Source organism: Anopheles nili, chromosome 3 (assembly GCF_943737925.1).
Source record: "Anopheles nili chromosome 3, idAnoNiliSN_F5_01, whole genome shotgun sequence".
NCBI classification, from domain to species: Eukaryota; Metazoa; Arthropoda; class Insecta; order Diptera; family Culicidae; genus Anopheles; species Anopheles nili.
In genome coordinates this window covers 10450326-10468505 of record NC_071292.1, presented here as the reverse complement: position 1 = coordinate 10468505, position 18180 = coordinate 10450326, and the positions used below count along the sequence as shown (strand labels likewise).

At 50.4% G+C, this 18180-nt stretch overlaps 3 protein-coding genes across 3 annotated transcripts; 1 reads left to right on the top strand and 2 right to left on the bottom strand.

The window, feature by feature from the left end:
* Positions 1-238: 238 nt before the first annotated feature.
* LOC128722670 (MAGE-like protein 2) lies at positions 239-898 on the bottom strand. Its single transcript, XM_053816347.1, has 2 exons — positions 893-898; positions 239-832 (listed from the first exon to the last, which is right to left on the bottom strand). Exons 1-2 carry the CDS (start codon positions 896-898, stop codon positions 239-241), a joined length of 600 nt encoding a protein of 199 aa, XP_053672322.1.
* A 7333-nt stretch (positions 899-8231) lies between these two features.
* LOC128722660 (uncharacterized) lies at positions 8232-9076 on the top strand. The gene is made up of 2 exons (XM_053816337.1): positions 8232-8237; positions 8318-9076. The coding sequence occupies exons 1-2, from the start codon at positions 8232-8234 to the stop codon at positions 9074-9076; spliced, it is 765 nt and encodes a 254-aa protein (XP_053672312.1).
* Positions 9077-15081: 6005 nt separating this feature from the next.
* On the bottom strand, positions 15082-17249 carry LOC128722658 (uncharacterized). Its single transcript, XM_053816335.1, has 2 exons — positions 17190-17249; positions 15082-15507 (listed from the first exon to the last, which is right to left on the bottom strand). Exons 1-2 carry the CDS (start codon positions 17247-17249, stop codon positions 15082-15084), a joined length of 486 nt encoding a protein of 161 aa, XP_053672310.1.
* Between the last annotated feature and the right edge of the window lie 931 nt (positions 17250-18180).

The following is an 18180-nucleotide window of genomic DNA, read 5'->3' as shown; positions in this document are numbered from 1 at the left end:
CACATAGTTGCCATTTTTACTTGCCACCCAACCGGTGCAACAACACCCACCCACACTCAACCGCTCGAGTGCACACCGACAAACATGCACACCACAATAGCAACTCACAGCCGCTTGTCACGTAAAACCGTCACTGTGCTTTTATTTGACGACGCAGCGTTAGAAATAACAAACGCGATCCAACATGGACGCTAAGGGAAGGTCGAACCGGTTCACTGAACCGGTTCATCGACACCACTTACACTTTCGTCGACTTGAACACAACCACGGGTGGGCTTTTCTTCGTGCGCTTGCCCGCGGCACCTTTCTGCTGATGATACTCTTCAGGCTGCTGATGCACCTTCTGCTTCACAAAGATCGGCTTCTTGATGTACACCGGGTACGGTTTGGGCACGTGCACAGGGTAGGGCTTCGGTACCTCAACGGCAACTTTATGGAAGATGGGAATCTCAACTGGCAGCGCGTAGGGAACGGGACGATCCACCTGCACCGGGATAGGTTTCTCCACGTACACTGGGATCTTGCGCTCGACCACGATCGGGATCTTGTTGTGGATGGCGATTGGAACTGGGATCTTCACAGGCACGGCCACGTGTCGCTCCACCTTCACAGGATACGGTACGGGGACGTTCTTCGTGATGGTGACCTCCTTGAACTGCTTATTGCCCCATGGTTCCGGGTTTTGCGTGTCGAAAGTGTGCGCCGATACGACGTGTTGGGTTGTGCCAAGTGGGATGAGACGTCTCGCCGTTGATGGCGCCCTTTGTGAGGCTATTTCGGCTGATGAAGATGGGTGATGAACCGCCACCAGCAGGAGAACTAACACAACGCGCTGAAATCGTGACGTGTGGGTCATTTTGGAGAGCTCATCACACCAACCGGGGCTACTTACTTGCATGTTGTTGCACCAAACAGTTCCGATGGTTCGCACTGGAATGCTTTGGGATTACCGCCCAACCGGTACATTTATAGCTCCACCACTCCGATGCGTGTCGGAAACATGGCGAGCAAGTTGGAACTGCTGGTGCGATTGTTTACTTGGAATCACGCCCTCCGCCGCCCGAGCTGGAGCTCATTAGGGTTCGGAAGTCCGTGGGCGGTACTTGTTAAAGGGCTTGAGCAGCAAACGGTGGGTTGGAGGGATCCACTAAACATGCATTTCGTTTCGTAATTAGTAAAATAATGTTTCGGGGATCGTTATGGCATGTGGAAAATGTGCAGTTCCAGCGGATGGCAGGGCAGAGCAGGCCCATATGGTTTGACATGCAAATAAAATTCAACAGCCGTGTAAAGGAAAGCATGTAACATGCGTTGTCCGTTAGAAATTGATACTAGCTGTCAGAGACGAGCTGACAGTTGCGTGATACTTTGACATGATATACTAACAGCCAAACAAATGGCTTGCTTTGTCGTCTACATGACAGACGTGAGCTTCAGAATGATTACCCAAATATTAACAGGATAATAATGAGCTTATTGTAATGCAGTACATTAAAGTGTGAATTTGGGTTCAACATGCTTCCACTTTTCCATTGAATCGCCATAAAATGAACAAGCAAAAGCTCCATTGTAAGACCTATTTATGAACTATTCATCCATATTGATAGAACTCCCGCTCCCAATTAGGGGCTTCCAATATTCACCCGAAGCGAGCGCTGATTGTCGCGAGACTGAAAGTCAATCTCGCTTTAATTCGCTCGCCTACCAAACCCGAAGCAAGCCGATCGACTTATTACAACCATCCCGCCATAAAATATGCACCGCATTCAGCCGTATCTGCTGATCCGAAATATGCTTCATTAATTCGTAATTTACAATTCCATCGGCACAATTCGCTCCCGCCAAGGCGAAAGACAACACATCGGGCGTGCGGACAACGGACGAACCCCGGAGGGTGGACTTCAATCGCGCTCACAGGAGCTTATCGCTCCCGGGCGCCACGAAATGCAGCGATTAATTCGCTGCACAGAAAATTTATTGCTCCCGCTCCACCAGCCCTGGATCATCTCCCGCGTTCCTTTGCACGTGTCCTGCGTGGGAGGTCGTACCAGAGTCCTGGCAGGTCCTGCCGGCCACGTACAAGCCCAGTTCGTGCACGTACACTTCTTTGTCATCGATGCCCGAACACGCGCGCGCGCGCGCACACACACAGCCCGATATTCGCAGCGACGGTAAACAAACCGTAAAGATATATCATCGATAAATGGTTCACCGCTATCAGGATCTCGACCAGCGAGCGAAACCTTCAAGGCAGTCGCGGCCCGAACGTCCTGGAACGTGCGGCCCTAATTCATTACGCCTTAATTGGAATGCCTGCCATGTTTGCACCGGCGGTCGCTTCCGCTCTGGCATGCGGTGGACGGTGGAAAACTACGGAAAATCATTCGAACCAGGTCCCCTTTGGCCGCACCGCATTCAATGAAGTCATTGTTTCCAACTGCTCCTTCCACTGGGGTGGGAGCGCTTTCTTGAAGGACCACTCCACCGGTGTCGGTGCCCGGGTGTCCTTTGCGGATGCGTACGAAAGCCACGGACGGACCAGCGAACCGAAGATAGTTCGCCCGTGGCTAGTCGAGTATGTCCTTGCTCGCCAACTCGACGTTACCCCATCCCAAACAAGCCAAGGTCCAAGGAGAAAGGTGGCCCACGACGTCCTAATCAAATCCACTTTGACCCAGTCCTGGGCTCGGCCCGATCGAACGCGCCATTGTTTTTGCGGCGAAAGGGCACAACCTGCTGGTTCCTTCGCGAAGGACCTGCTCATTGTACGGCGCGCACACAATGGAAATTAATAATCCACAAACCCACCCGGCCGGCCATGTCCTGTTCCGTGTCCCGGTTCCGTGCACTTTCGTGTGCCACCGATCGGAAGCTCGGCAGGAATAATGGGCCCGCACTTACATCGATGGAGCGTCTCCGGAATGTGCTCGTGAGTCGAGCCGTTATCCTTAGCCGATCGGTGCTCGGTGAGGAAAATGAGCTTATTTCTAATTTCGAAACGTTGAATTAAAATAACGAGCTGCGGAAAGGGATCGAAAGCACTATTTCAAAGTTTTATCTGATGCCCCGATATGCTAATGCCTCATTCGCAAGCCGTTGCCGGGCGGCCATCTTTACATGCCAGGCTTTTACGTGTTTTGGGCGGGCGCGTCGTGTGGCTGTCGTCATCGGTTGAGGGCTTTTCGTTCAGCTTTCTCAACGCGCGACGTGAAAAACGTGCCCGTAGCATGGTACGTGGTGGTGTTTACGCTGGTTGCACCTTCCGAGCGCTCGGTAGATGAGTTGCGATACCCACGGTTGGTTTAGGGTTCCCGAAATGGCGGAACAATTAGATAAGGTCGATGAAAAATGAACTGACGCCCTGTTTGGTTGTGCGGAAAAACGGGCTATCGTGGTGGGATCTCGCGAATGAGCGCGAATTGATGTAACTCAAAAATCCTATCGACGAATCCGTGCCCATAGGCACGTAGAAGCGGCTCGTAATGGCGTTCTAAGGGCGGCAGAAAACGTGCATCTGAGAAACCATCGCTGGATGGATCCCAATCGCCCCCGGGAGATCGTTCGCGCAAACGAACTTCGACAGCACCCCTCTGGATTTATGCATATCGAATTAAATTCAGCACCCGTTGGAGACGTTTATACCGGCCGTTGAGCGGTACGAGCCAGCAGCGCTCAATTTTATTACTATTAAACAGTCGATTCAACCGTTCCGTGCCACATTTATGGTGTATGCAAAACGCGGTCCATGCGCGTGGTCCTTTTTGGGGCGCGGGAAAAGAATCCACTTCCAGACGGTTCTGAGCACCACTTCGGCCACCACCAAACCGAGTTATTGCAGCCGTTTATTGAATTGTACCCATTCTCGCTCGCCCCGCTTAACGGTCGGTAATTTATCCGTAAACATTATCTGGCCACTTCCATAAGCGAAACCATTACCGGGCATCTGGCGCTGGGAGTCACCGGGTCCGTGCGGGAAAACGTGGGAAAGGATGCATTTCGACACACGGACCCGGTGCCCCGTGGCACTATGACATCCCGTTTGCGCCAGGTGAACCACACAGACCCGAGACAAATGCAGCTGAAATATGCACACGAGACACTCGAGCGCAGCTCAGCTCCATAAATAATAATATTGGCTGTCGCGACGGGGAACGTCCGGGACGACGGAAAGGCCCCACCCACCTGTGGGGTGTGGGGGAGAAGCGGAGAGGGGTAGCATAAACCCGGCACAAACTCAATAAGCGCACCTCACCGGGCATAACTGCAGCAATTCACGAGACGCAAGGGAAACGCCACCAAAGGGCGCGTTTGAAAGAAGGAGCGCACGAAAAAAAAGCAGCGAGATCGCTTGCATCGGGGATCGGGAAAGGGGAAACTGAGAAGGGGAAATAGAGTGGGGAGGGGGGGGGGGGGAATTTATGGCATCCTAGCTGATGGCACCGGCTCGTTTGTCTGTCACTAAAATCCGGCGACGGCCAGGCAAGCCCGGTAAAGGTTCAAGCAGCGCATTTCATATTCCCGATTCGCCAAACCGTCCAGCAAAGGACTTGCAGCCTTGGGGCTGGATGAATCGTGACATAGGAGAGAGAGAGAGAAGGAGAGAGAACGAGAGAGAACGAGACAAAACAAAGCAAAGAAACAACACGAAAACGAAGAAGTGACGATCAGATTGAAAACAGAAATAAAATAAACCATCCACTCAAGCATGCGATCGTGTATACGAGGACGAGTTGAGAAAAACGGAAAAACCTCCAGCCGTCGGAAAATGAACGGGCCACGTGTCCAACCGGTACACGTGTGGATGTGGAGATAGTGAAGGATGGGTCAGAGGCAGAGACCTCTACCGAAGGCTGCTGCCCAAGAGCCAGAAGAGAATGAACCTGAAAGACACAATAGCACACACAAGAGCTCGGACTCGTAACTCGTTATCCGGTTGCATGCGGATGGAGCAAAAAAAAATCGCCCCGGACATGAGACAGCTCGCTCCGGGAAGTGGTCCCGTGCCATAAAACATGCGCCTCGTTCCGGTTGATTGAAATAATACCATCGAAGAATTAGTTTCCCCGGGAACTGGTGGGCCCGTATCCTGTGGCAGGACGTCCGGTTGAGCCCGCGGGAGATGCTTGCAATTGCCTGCATTCAGGCGCGCGCGCGCGCACGTCTGTCACGTTGGATGGAAGGAAATGACGGCAGGACTCGACGCGGATCCGGCGACCGGCGCGACCTTAAGCTTCTTGTTTTCCCGTCCACCTACATTCGGCACAATGCAAGCGGGTGGAACTTTCCGGGAAGCTTTCCGGGAGACGAACATTTCACAGTTTTGTCCGAACACTTATCCCATTTCATTCCAAAGCTCCCGGTTGCGGGTTCGGGTTGCTCATTTTCCTCCTCTGCAGCTTCGATGTACTTCTCCGAGCGGACAGCACTCTATGGGAATAGCGTTTGGAGCGGCAGTTTGCTTCACCCTTTTTTTGGCTCTTTTTGGCTGCCGGGTTTTCCATCTTCCGAATCGATCGACCCTGGACCGAACAGGAGCCGTTTGGTCATTGTTTTCTTCCCTGCACCGATTAAATGCACTTTCTCTATCCAACACGGATGTAAGGGAACACCTGATGATAATTTATTTATCGGGCTGTTCGCGTTACTTGTCGGCTTCCGTGCGGTGGCACCAACATCCTGAAAATGACAAAGCCGATGGCAAATATCCGTCTGCTTCGTCTCATTCCGGAAGCCGGACGCTAGGACGGAAACCGTCTCACGAGCTGTTTGCGATACTCTTACGGCACTTGTCCTGCATCTGATGGCATTCCCGGACGATGCACTTACAGATCCGTCCGATGTGGATGTTTTTTTTTCCTGGGAAAGAACCGTCCGAAAAAGGACCCGGCGAGTTGAGTTTCTTAAAATCCTTCCAACGCGCGAGCGAAACAATGTAGCTTAGTGTCTCGAGTGTCATGTTCCGCGGCATCGATGGCAAGCGAAATTCAATTCGACCAACGGATCGAAGTTGTCAACTTTTTGGAAGCCATCCTTATGCGACACATCCATGACACACGTTTGCTAGCTGTCGGAAATCGGTGAAGCTATCGGATGGCATAGGAGTGCTTGGTTGGTCGTAATGCAATCTTATAAGCACTCCCGCGCGATTGCGGACAAATCGTCAGGACGTTTGATGGGTATTGGAGTTAAAATGACGTCCGTAAATTGTACTCAGCTCCTGTCACATCTGGCCACGCAAAAACTCTTCAATAACGTGTAAAAGTATCGCTAAACTGTTTCAAACTCATGCTCCACAAATCACTCCTGACTAGTGGTAGAGTCATCCAATTCGCTTCCCGAAAGTCGTTTCAACAATTTTACTTCGCAGGGAAAATGCCAATAAATCAGCACCCAAATTAATCCGCTTCTATCGCAAAATAGCTCCCTTCAATCGATCAAAGCTGGCCGGGAAAATCAGATGGATGGTAAGCAACAGAGAGAAAAAAAACATCATCATCATCCTGCCCACTGAATTGGGGGCAAGAAATTAACGCCTTCAGTCTCTAATTAAACCACCGTCCGGTTGGCTACCGGCGTCCGGTTCGGTTGCCAATCGAACGCCTGGCTGGGCTGTGTGTAGTCACATTTGATTAAAATGTGTCCTGCATTTCCATCCACGCTCCAGGCGCACCTAATTGGCGTCCTTTTTGCTGGTTCGTAGTTCCCCCCGGGCCGGATCGAATAGCGCTGGGCAGCTGCTGCTGAAACCCCGTGGGCGTACAGCTGCTACCGAATTCGTCCGCACCGAGGACTTTTTCCAGCTACCGCTACACCCGGGAAAAGCACTCCCGGGGCTGGCCGAGCTGACTCAAACACACACACACATACTTTTAATTACAAATGCATTCATAAAATCACTCTCATTTCAATCGCTGCCGAGGGTCACCGAGAGATGCACCGGCAGTGGAAAACAATATTTCCAATAATTCCACCCTACCCGGACGGGGTGTAGCGTTCAGGTTCGCGGGAGCGCGATGGAATGGAGAAATAAATTATCGGATTATCAAACGGCCGTGTGCGCGTGATTGCATTTGATATCGGAACCTAAGCAGCTCGGGCAGCTACTTCGAGCCCGGGGCATCATTTCGGTGGTCGAAGGCTGATTGATGGCAAATTATTTTTATGTACAACCCTGCCCACCGAGGGAGGTTGAAAATTGGAACGCCTCGCTTCAACCGAGGGCAAACGTGGAAATGCATCATTGAATCCGCTGAAACGTGTGTCCGTTTGTTTGCTGCCGACGATGGACGATCTGTACCATTTAAGCCCTCGCACTCGGGCTCAGGAATTCATTACACGAATGTGTAATCAAGCGAAATTTTCAATGAGATGTACGCTCTTCGTTCGGAGAAACATGCTTCCGCTGGGTTTTGTTGCAAGTGCAGCACCCATCGGAAGCTGAGCTTCGTGTTGTTCGGTTTTTGTGGAAAGTGTTTTCATTTTGTAGGTTATAAAATGTGTCAACAAGCGTGCAAGAAGCAACTTGAAGCAGCGCACCAGATAACGCACGTCTTGAGCGCGCAAAGCCCACCAAAGATTCGTCAAACCAATGAGAAAAAGGGGCCCTTATGGCACACCGTTACCGACCACCGTTCGATTGTTTTCCTTTTCCCTTTCACGCGTCATTAAAATGTGCCGACCAGCGGGAAGCGTGCTGCGGAAAAGCGATGCCAGGGCGTGAATAATTCAACATCATAATTGTGTGGCGTGCCTCGGAGCAATCGTCGTAACCTTCTGCCCAAATAATCGACCGATGGTAGAGATGCGCAAGCGATGTGAAGATGCCCAGCTGACCCGCCGTGGCCGCCGAGAGATGCAGTGATGTAACATTGTAACACCACTGAATGCGCGCCAACATTGCGCGCGATCGCGGCCACATGTTTGGCCCTCCTGCGATGAGAAAGTTCAGCGTGGTGTATGAGCTGATGGAGATGCAAATAGATGCGTCAGACTCTGAGCCTGAGGATCCCCACCACTCGGTCGGAAGATGATGATGCTGACCTGACGCTGGAGGCGTGTAATCGTATCTTCTTTTCATTGTCCGGAACCGGATCACGGGGTGGTGGGTTGCCTTTTTTTTGGGAGAAGTTATAAAAGTACCCACCGAGATGGTCGGGTCCGGTCAGTGCTGTGTGGCCGGTTCCGGGGGTTGGACGTTCTTCGTGCGTTGAATTTGAGCCCCAAAGTCGAACATGGACGTAAGTACACGCTCGTTGGTAGTTTGGGTATTTTGGTGAGCATTTTTACTCTGTTTTTTTTTGTCATTTCCGGGGGGCAGATCTGCTGCACGTTGCTGGTAGCGTCCCTCGGATCTTCGCTGTTGGCCTTTGGTGGAACGTCACACCGACGATGGAGGTTTGTCGCACGGGAACTACTGATATTGGCGGTGTTGATCGCTGGATGGCAATCGGTGCCTGTTCAAGGTGCTAGTCCCTGGCGGAAGGCTAGTTCGGATTCTGAGGAGAGCTACTACGAGGTGGAGGACACGGATGATGGGGAATACAAGCACGGAGTGGACACGGTTGGCGATCACGACGATGACGAATCAGTGGAAATTGAATTCGAGGAGCACGATCATCACTCATCGAATGGAGTGAGAGGACATATTTTAAGCGAAGATCACGAAGTCGACAACGATGACGACGAGGAGGAAGTCGATAATGGCCACAGCGGTCTCATTTCACAGCTGATCAATTTCCAACAGAAGCAGGAGCAGGGAAAACGGTTTAACCACGATGGTGGTGTGGTTCCACCGGTGACGATCGCTGTCCCTTACCCGGTGCACGTGGAAAAGAAGATCCCGGTGTTCATCGAGAAAAAGGTCCCTGTGTACGTGGAGAAAAAGGTGGAAGTTCCTGTCGATCGACCATACGAGGTTCCCGTTCCGGTGCGGGTACACGAGAAGGAAGTTATACACGTCCCGAAACCAGTCGTCTTCAACGTTGACCGTCCGTACCCGGTGTTCGTACACCGGACCGTGTTCGTGGAGAAGTACCGCCCGTTCAAGGTGCTGATCAAATCGAGAACGCGCTACTAACTGCCAGCGTGACAGCCGTGACGTGATGGTGACAGATGACATGCCCCTACCTGTCACTGGCTGGTGTGAAAGTGAGTGTATACGTTAGTAGACATCGTCACCGAACCGAGTGGATTTTGAGCAGCGTCAATGAACTGCTGCAAGAGTTGTTTGCCAAATTTCGGGGAAAAAAACACGGGCCTTAGGTAATCGTGCGTATCCGCTTGGTTCCGCGGTGGACACGAATGGCTCAGCGAAACGTACAAAACGTAAACCAGTGGTGGCTTTGATGGCTTTCGTCTTCTTCGCGTGGTGCTTCACGTAACACAAAAGCTCGTTTGTGGCCGCACAAACCGTCAATCCTTTTACGGCCATTATGCTTATACACGTTCGTTCGGTTCATGTGGTCCGGTGAAGCGGTTTCCAGCTCGAGTGTGAGAGTGTTTTTCCTTCTCTTCCATTCAACAAATTCGGAGTTTCTTTCAAACGCAAAAAAAACCTCCGCGTTAAGTTAAGCATAGGAATCGACAATAATCCATGCAAATTAATCGCCCACTTGCGAAGTGGTACTTATTAGCTTTGTGTTGATTCGTCACGAGGTTTGTTATCTCATCGCTGCTTCATCACGTTTTTGAAGGTGAAACCGAAACCGAGAGTCGACGAAACTGTGGAAAACGAATTGGCGAGTTGCCGAAACGAAAGTCCGTTAATAAGCCTCCATTTCGCAGAGAAGATCGTATCCGCCCATTAGTTCAGTGTCATGCAGCAAAGATGCAGTATAAGGTTGTGTCTTTGTCAAACGGAAATAGCCAGAGTCACAGTGTTAGAGATTAATTTATTGTATTCAAACAGAGCAAAGATCAAAGTGGTGCAAGAAGGCGTTATGTTGTATAAGCAGCGATATCGTTCGTGATAAGTTGAATAAAACGAGCCCCATCTATTTCCAGTTTCTTTAGGTTCATGTGATCAGATAAGCTCTCTCATATCTTTTCTTTCCAACACAACCGGAGGCCATGGGCTGTTTCAATAGCGTTCAAGCAAATTCTTTATTACAAACTGTCCAAACACACAACGTCGGCTACTTCTCATCAAACCTCATCTTTTAGGCTTCGTTTCCTCTTCAACCGTTGGTGAACCACACATGAACATAGATGCGGTCGACTTCCCACTAATTTGGTATGAAATTAAAATTTTCCCCACACTGATCCCACTGGCCATTGTGTGAACCGGCGAAAGGCACCAGTTACGAGAACAAACCCAACAGACGCCGTATAAATTGGACCCATCGATGGTCGCCCCAGGATCGCTTTCGGGACACCGGACTGCGGTTCATATTTCCTGCTTCCGGTCGGACACTCCACACAGCCTCCATCAGCACCCTTTTTTGTTCCCATTTTAGCTAGGAGCGTTCATTGTGCGGTTTCGTTTGCCCACTGCCGAAGCAATCTATCGGTTCCGGGGAGAAGGACCAACCCCTCAAAAGGGCGAATCGAGGGCAGTGAGCTGAACGGAGCATAAACCCTCACCATCAGAACAAACCGACTCCAACCGGCGTGTGGAGGCGTACACAATGGACACCAAATCCTGCCGATGGCCTGTCTAAACTGTTATGATTTGCTGCAGTAACGGCCGGCCCACCATGACCGCCTTGCTGCACGTGCAGCACGCAGCCCTTTTTCGCATTAGGTAAAGTGCATCCGCCCCACCCCAGTGGGTGGGAGTGAATTGAGCGCCACTCGTAACGTACATGCAATTTGAAGATGAAACCATAGCAAAAACGGGACCAACTCCCACCGTCGGCATAAAGAAAGCGATTCCCGCCGGCCAGCCCTCGTAACGGCGGGAGCCAGCAAATAAAGTGAGCGGCGGACGAAACAAAAGCGAGCCCAACTAAGGGAGTGAGACAGAGAGAGAGAAAGAAAGAAACCACGACAAAGTGCACCGAAGGAACCGAAGCGCAAAAGCACGGACCAGCAGCATCCGGGAACGGCATCCCTGGGCACAAATCTAGTAACCGTTTGTTGACGATATTATCGCTTAGTGCGGGGCGCAACCCGAGAGTGCCGAGCGATGTCCGACATATCGGGATCGTTTTACGGGATCGAAGGACGGCTCGTTACGCCGCGTCCTTTTTGTCCTTCTCCCGCTACCCCCTCGGGGCTGCCCAGGATCATGCAATCTACACATGGTATCTATAAACATGGACCTATGATGAGTTTATGATTCGCTTCGGGGTGATGGTGATGCTTTTCGAAGCGCTACAAAGAATTGCTGTCGTTCGCACAGGGATGTGGGTATCGTCGCCACCGGAGGCACAGAAACCTGTGACCGGAAACCGTAATGGTGGAGCAATGGGAGGTGAAGGATACGGCCACGGTTTGTGTCCGGATGGAGGTGGCGACTCGGCAAACCCGTACCAACTGGACGCAAATCCGAGCAAAGAGATTCAATTTGTGGAGATTCTGTTAGAAGTGTACGGTTCGTTTTTTTTTCTTTCGTTTCTTGGTGCTTTTCCACGCGAAACACGGTGTCGTTGTGGCGTTGAGCTAGGGAAAATGGATCTAATGGACTTGTTTTTAATTTTCTCTACCGATCTGTATCAAACCGGTGCACTCGTTGGTGGAAAATTGTGCTCAGTAAACGCTCGTCTTGTTCTATTAATGACGTTCATCAACAAATAGTCTCTCTTGGTAAGGCTCTCTAGAGATGTCATATAACGGAACCATGCAGATAATAGATGCAGGAAAGTTCATCCGAGATATCATATACTGGACAATTTTTCAAATGAAACAGATCCTCACAAAAAATGGAAGAAATCGTCTATTAATGCTGGTTTTGAAGTGATTCCTTTTGGCAAAATGCTCGTGCCCACTGACAAGGATCAGTTAAAAATTAAACTGCGTATCTAACAGTGCACCTTAGTGTCTAAAGTATTGTCAAGTTGATGCATGTAGCTCTTCCTTCTGATGATCAACCACATTCCTTTAATGGCCTTGTAACAGTCACAATTAACGGTTCAAATTTCCCATGCTTCCGGTTGCTTTTGTGCGCAGTTTGTACACTCATTAAAATAGAATACATCAGCGAAGCGAACGAAGATCTTCCGGGTAGCTCCACGTTCCGGACAGCGCGCTTCACGTCACGGAAGAGCTATTGCTGCAGCTGCACTTGCAGTTTGCTACGGAAAAGCCCTACGCCATAGCAAGTGGCTTAGTAAACATGCCTTCTTTTAGAGCTGCAATATCCCATCCATCGACGAAATGGTTCGACACGTGCTGGTCAGAAGAGCGTCACGGCAGGCTATTTTAGGCGAGGTGTCAAAATTCAATCTCCAAACAACAGCCGCAGGCTCGCGAACTCTCCGAGGCACTTGAATTGAGCGTAACCGTGTAACAGGGGTTCTTTCTTATCACGCCCATCGCGGCCTCGGGGATTCAATTGACCTGCCAAACCATGTTCATCACACCGTCACACACAAAATCTCGGAACGGAACGTTAATCACACACAAACCCCGTCAGGATCGTAAGTCGCTCGAAAGCCGGGCAAGAAACAAGGACACGGATAAAAGAAACGCTCGTAGCGTGATGAGCAATGGTGGCTCTGGTGCGTACCATCGTGACCATCGTTTCAACGATGGTGACCCGCTTACGGCCGCCTCGGGTTGCCAACAATGGCCCCGCAGGACGAGCGTACGTCCTTTGTGCGCGGGGATTTGAAAAGCAGCCCAGTGGTCGGTTTCTGGACCATTGTCGACACGACATGCAATATTAAATCGACGCAAATGCCCGTAAGCGGGGCTTTACGCTGTGAGGCTGCTGAGCTAACATCGGTAACTATATTGCGCAACGAGAGAACATTTGCGCAAACATGCCCTCGACGCCCCGAAAGGATAACCACCACCATCGAGTGGGCTTGGACTTAAAGGACGAAGCTCATCCAAATGAAGTGCTGCAGGGTTCGCTTTGTGTGGATCTACTCCGATTATTACTACCACGGTAGAAAAGCTGACTAAGGACCTTTGGGCAGGCAACTTCCACCACACACCCACACACACACACACAGCCGCTTCGTAGAGGGATGAGCAAAACCAGATGCGCGCCAGTGTTTGCGTTATTAAATTGCCCATCTTCATTACGGACGATTTTGCAACCGCTCCGTCAAGCAATGAGCTTCTTGCCGCTTCTTGCCCGAGCTCGAAGATAAAGAATTCGACCGAGAGATTTGATTGCCACCATTCGAGCACCGATGGCGGTTGCCAGTATAGCGCCGGTGACGGCATAAAAGTCGAATCCATCACCATGATTGATTGATGAGTTTTATGGTTTTTGACGAGCGCACAGAACCACGTCAGGAAACAGCGACCAGACGGAGGGGTGCCATTGAAACGGAGGTGGGGAGGTATTTCGGAAGGCCCGAATGTTGTTCCGTTTTTGTGGCGTTTATGTTGGAAAATACGGGAAAAGCTCTTCCCGCGCTGCTGTTGCAAACCGTGCATCATCCCTGCACCCATTGTGATTTCAGTGGGCCGTGTGGTTTTGTGGCACGGCTTGTGAAGGTTCCTGCAGTAGGCTGTGAGATGAGGGCTGGTTGTTGTTTTTTTTTATTTCCTGTAACCCTGCGCCTACTACGGCTCGGTTGAGAATGCGCTTTGATGTTACTATTTCTCTGCCAGAGCTCTCTCGGTGAAGGTTATCCTTTTTTTGCGAAAAAGGCCTGTTTTGTTTGGAGCTGCATCGTGCGCACCTGGTGAGGGGAGAAAGTGACAGCGAGCGTGCGGGTGGGGGTGGGAGAGAGGGTGCTTCCGATGCACGTGATTCGAGTGCATTTGTGTAATGGGAACGAACCGAGCGTGTGGGTCGGGAAAATCCCATCCAGGATCGAAACGTAACACAACCGTGCTTCGAGAGGGCTTTGGGCCCTGGTTGCCGATTGAGGTCAGCTAATGGAGTGCAATGGAATCGGAATCAATGCCCCATCCGCAATCCAATGCAAATTGAACCAATTGGATGCAGAGGGCAACGAGACACAGGTTTAGCATCGGGTTGTCCATCTCTGTACACCGTTTCCGCGCTGGGAAAGCCTCTATAAAAGGCTAGGAAGGTTCAATTTCGGGCAGATGTTCGGATGAAATTGTGTCCGAAAAATTATCAAATTTCGAAACGCACCTTTAACGCGTCAACACCACTACCCATTCGAGAACCACCGTAATTGGAGTGATAGTTTGCATCGGGTTGTTACGCATTGGCTTAATCGGTTGTAGAAATAAAAAAAATCAAACCCACTGCGTCTTATCGCCAGACAACATCGCGCAGTTTATCACACGTGCGCGTTCGACACGCACGGACAATTTTACCTTGTTGGTTGGCTCTAACGATGGGTTACGCAAAAAGCTTCATCCCCTCTTTGCGATACGCACCATTTTCTATGCCACCGGGTAGCGCTTCTCAGCTGTGGCTCGTAACGGATGGATGGCTCGAGAAAAACAGCGTCCGATAAGGTTAACTTTACCAGTGGCGGTTGCGATCGAATCATCCCCGCTGGGTGGGGGTGAGTTGCTAATCACGATTTAATCACACCACCACCCACTGAGCGGGTGCTTAATTGGGGCTGTTTGAGGTGCGTATTGAAGGGGTATTTACTTTTTTTGTGTGGCCAAAATGCCACCACATTGGTTGAGTGGGCGATTTAACGCAACTTTCACGCCACCGTGAACAATTTGTCATGTGCGAGATTGTAACGCATTCAAATGCGCTATCACCTGGAGGGTCGCCTTGATGATGGCTGTTACGATTAGCATAACTTATATCACCGCGAGTGCGTGTTGGTTTTTTCTTCACCTCTCTTGATGGGGTTAAATATGCACAAATCTGAATAATCACCTCCAACAATGGGGTGCAAATGAAGCCCCAGGAAAGGTATGATTAAAATAAATATCCCATCCCAAGCTTAAAATCAAATATGAAAGACAACGCACTTTCGGTGAGTTTTAGCTGGACTTATTTATTTGTGCGACCGGTGCTCTATCTCAGTGATGCTTCCGGTACACCTGGGTATGCGAATGAGCAACGATAGTGCCAGGAGGAACTGGCAGAACGGGCAACACAGGCAGAACTGTAGCACTGCGACGACGCTGTCCTATGTCGACTCGCGTATGCAGCTGGTCGACGGCTTGCTGGGGTCGGCGTGTTGGGTAGTGGGGCTCATGCTCTGGCCGCCCACCAGAAACCTGCTGCAGCAGTTGATTCCGAAGGTGCACCGAGGCTGCCACCGGTACGAGTGGCACCTTCTGCACGCCAGCGATCTGATCCGTCCGGTACTGGTACGCGAATGCCACGTGGGAGGACGCCGTAGTGGGACGCAACCGGAGCTCTCGGCCGACCCTTGACTGACCCTCGACCGTACCCGGGACGGTCGCGATGGCGATAAGCAGCCAAAATCCGACCACGAAAAACTTGAACGAAACGAGAGAAAGCGAGAGAAAGAGCGTGTGAAGAAAAAATGTGTGATCGAAAAGGCTCGCAAGGAAGGAAAAGCCTTTGCTAGCCACCAGCAGGGGCTATTGATTGAGGGGTTTTTCCGGTTATTTTCCAGTCCAACCTATTCGCCGCACGTTTAATCCTTCCCCGGGAATGGGAAGAAATCCCACCGGGAATGGCTCCCCGATTTTACCTTCATGCTGCCCGTCGAGTGTCGAATTCCGTTGCCGCTCGGCGAAGAAGTGATACACCTTCTGGAACCGGGTGGCAGGTTTTATACCGACATGCACCCCCAAAAAACCGTCAGCACATCCAGCCGCGAGCGCCTGCTGCACTGGCCGCCGATCGGTGTGCAATTGGTTTATTGATGGAGCTTTATTGATTTTATTGTACGCGCGTCCGTTTTTGGGAAATCCTCCCACCGAATCGTTTTTCTTTTTGCAACGTTTTTAATCGGTTCGTGGACAGGGTTTTTGTCCTTGTTTTTTTTTCTTTGCTGCACTCACCTGAGCCCCTATTGCACCGGCACGTTATCCATTGCGAGAGTGCTATTAGATCGCGTTTTAGTATCATTTTTCTTGCGACGGGGTTTATGTGCAAAAAACGTTTCGCAAAAAAAGTGGTCTCGATTATCGAGATGGGTGTGATCGTTGCAGAAGCAGCCGGATCGGGCGTGCGACGAATAGGAGTTTCACAATGTAAAAAAAAAGCTAAAAATGATTAAAAGTTAAGCGGAAAAATGAGAAAAATAATCTTCAGTCTCTTTTAATGCACTGAGTATCAATCCTTTCGCTTACGATCGCTTCGGAACAAGACGATTCTTCGTCCACGTACGTGTTAATTTGTCAACAATACGCACAAAGCATCATCATTCGCATGATTATCCTTCCACCGAGCTTGGGTCCTTTTCGTCCCCCTGTGGGGTTTATTTCCCGTAGACCGTGTGCCAGTGGCCATCCACAATTTACGATGGCTTCGGTCCGAGCACAAGCACCTTGCTCCGAACTAAGCCATTTACAATTTATCGAGTTGTTTGGAGAGTATCCCGCCGGTAAATAACGTGCACCACGGCACAGCCAGCCTGACAGGATCGAAGCAGGCGTGCGAACCGGCCATTACATGAACCACGCGCCTACATTACATCGATCGGGCGTTGCCATGGCGTCCGCTGTTCGCCTCTCGCCGGTGGATAGGAATTGGGCGCTTTTCCTTTGCGCAAAGCAAGCCCCAGAACCAAAGCAAGGGCCCCTAGAGATGAATGAGTCGCCGTAAACTCTGCTGAAAACTCTGTCTGCTTCTCTGCTCCTGTGCCCGGCTTGGCTGCTTGCCGCGTCAGGCTGTAAATTGCGTTATCAAGACGTATAAATTTCGGGATGTTTTGTAATTATTTAATGTGGTTTTCTCCATATCCTAATTTATGTGCGATATTAACTTTAATTGGTGTCTCCCGAGCCGTGATAATAATGGATGTACTGCTAATGTTTTTGCGCTTCGCTCTCGTCTGCACGTGCCGGGGCTCGTTAGCGCCCACCGGCCACGTCTTGTGAGGACCAAACGGCCAGCCATCGTCCTTGTTGTGGGCGCTTCGGTGTTTCTGCCAGCTCGGTGTTGCGGTTCGACTTCTTGCTGGTTCGACTCCCCTCGAAACCGAACTCACCCTGTAGAGCGTTTTATCGTGCGTCCGGAACCACTTCGCATTCTTCGTCCTTGGGGGCATCGGCCCAATTATTTCTGCTTCCCTCTCGTGCCGTTCTGCGTTACCTGCGTTCTCGTGCCATGCTGCGAAACCGAAGCCTTGCAGTCGCTAGCTCGAACGTCGGAAAACGAAATGCACCTTCAGGTGCATTCACAGACCGTGCTTCCGGTGGTTGACAGTATTTGCACTTCCTTTCAGGGAAAATGCATCCAACTGAGCGGCAACATTGTAAACGTCATGTTTCTTTCGAATCGATGAGCGCCATCCTGTGTCGAGGCAATTGTCCTTGCAACTATACTTTCTTCATCGGAATTGCAGAGAATAATGATTCCAAAATTAACTCATATTTTTTCATCAGAACGGCGCTTAACGAAGGAAAATTTAATTCAGTTACATCAATTTACATAGATTGTTTTATCTTGTTTTATGATCACTCTTTGGGCTACATATCGCTTTGATTTGTTCACACAATTCCGAGGAAAAATTGCACCGTTTGCGGGAATTAATCAGTAAATTTTGCATATTTATCGATTCGACCGAACCGACTGTAAACCCTGTGGTCTTTTTTAGGTGGATGCACAAAACGAAGCGCTTCCATTTACTACTGTTTTTTTCCTTATTTTCATTCCATTTGCTTGCCAAGGTTTGCTACAGTGGGGGTGGTTCTTGTAACTATCGGTTTGAAATAACTTCTACCGGGTGGGTGACAACAACTCACCCACACACACACACACCCAATGCGAGCACCACAATAACGAGTGGAAAATGGCTTTTCGTTTCAATACGGCGTGGGCCAAAAAGGGTGAGGTTTGAAAACGTGGTTCAAAAAAACCTTCCCTTGCACCGAAGAACGGCCAATTAAACTGTTGCGAACGTCCGAGAACCGTGTGGTAGATCCGAGATTCAAACGAGATCCTGGGATCGTCGTAAAAGAACAAAGACAGTGAGAAAA

Coding starts and splice junctions, on each gene's coding strand:
- LOC128722658 (XM_053816335.1), bottom strand. CDS start 17,249: ATGCCCCCAAGGACGAAGAATGCGAAGTGGTTCCGGACGCACGATAAA. Junction 15,508..17,189: donor ACGATAAAACGCTCTACAGG/GTGAGTTCGGTT, acceptor GTTTCGTTCAAG/TTTTTCGTGGTCGGATTTTG.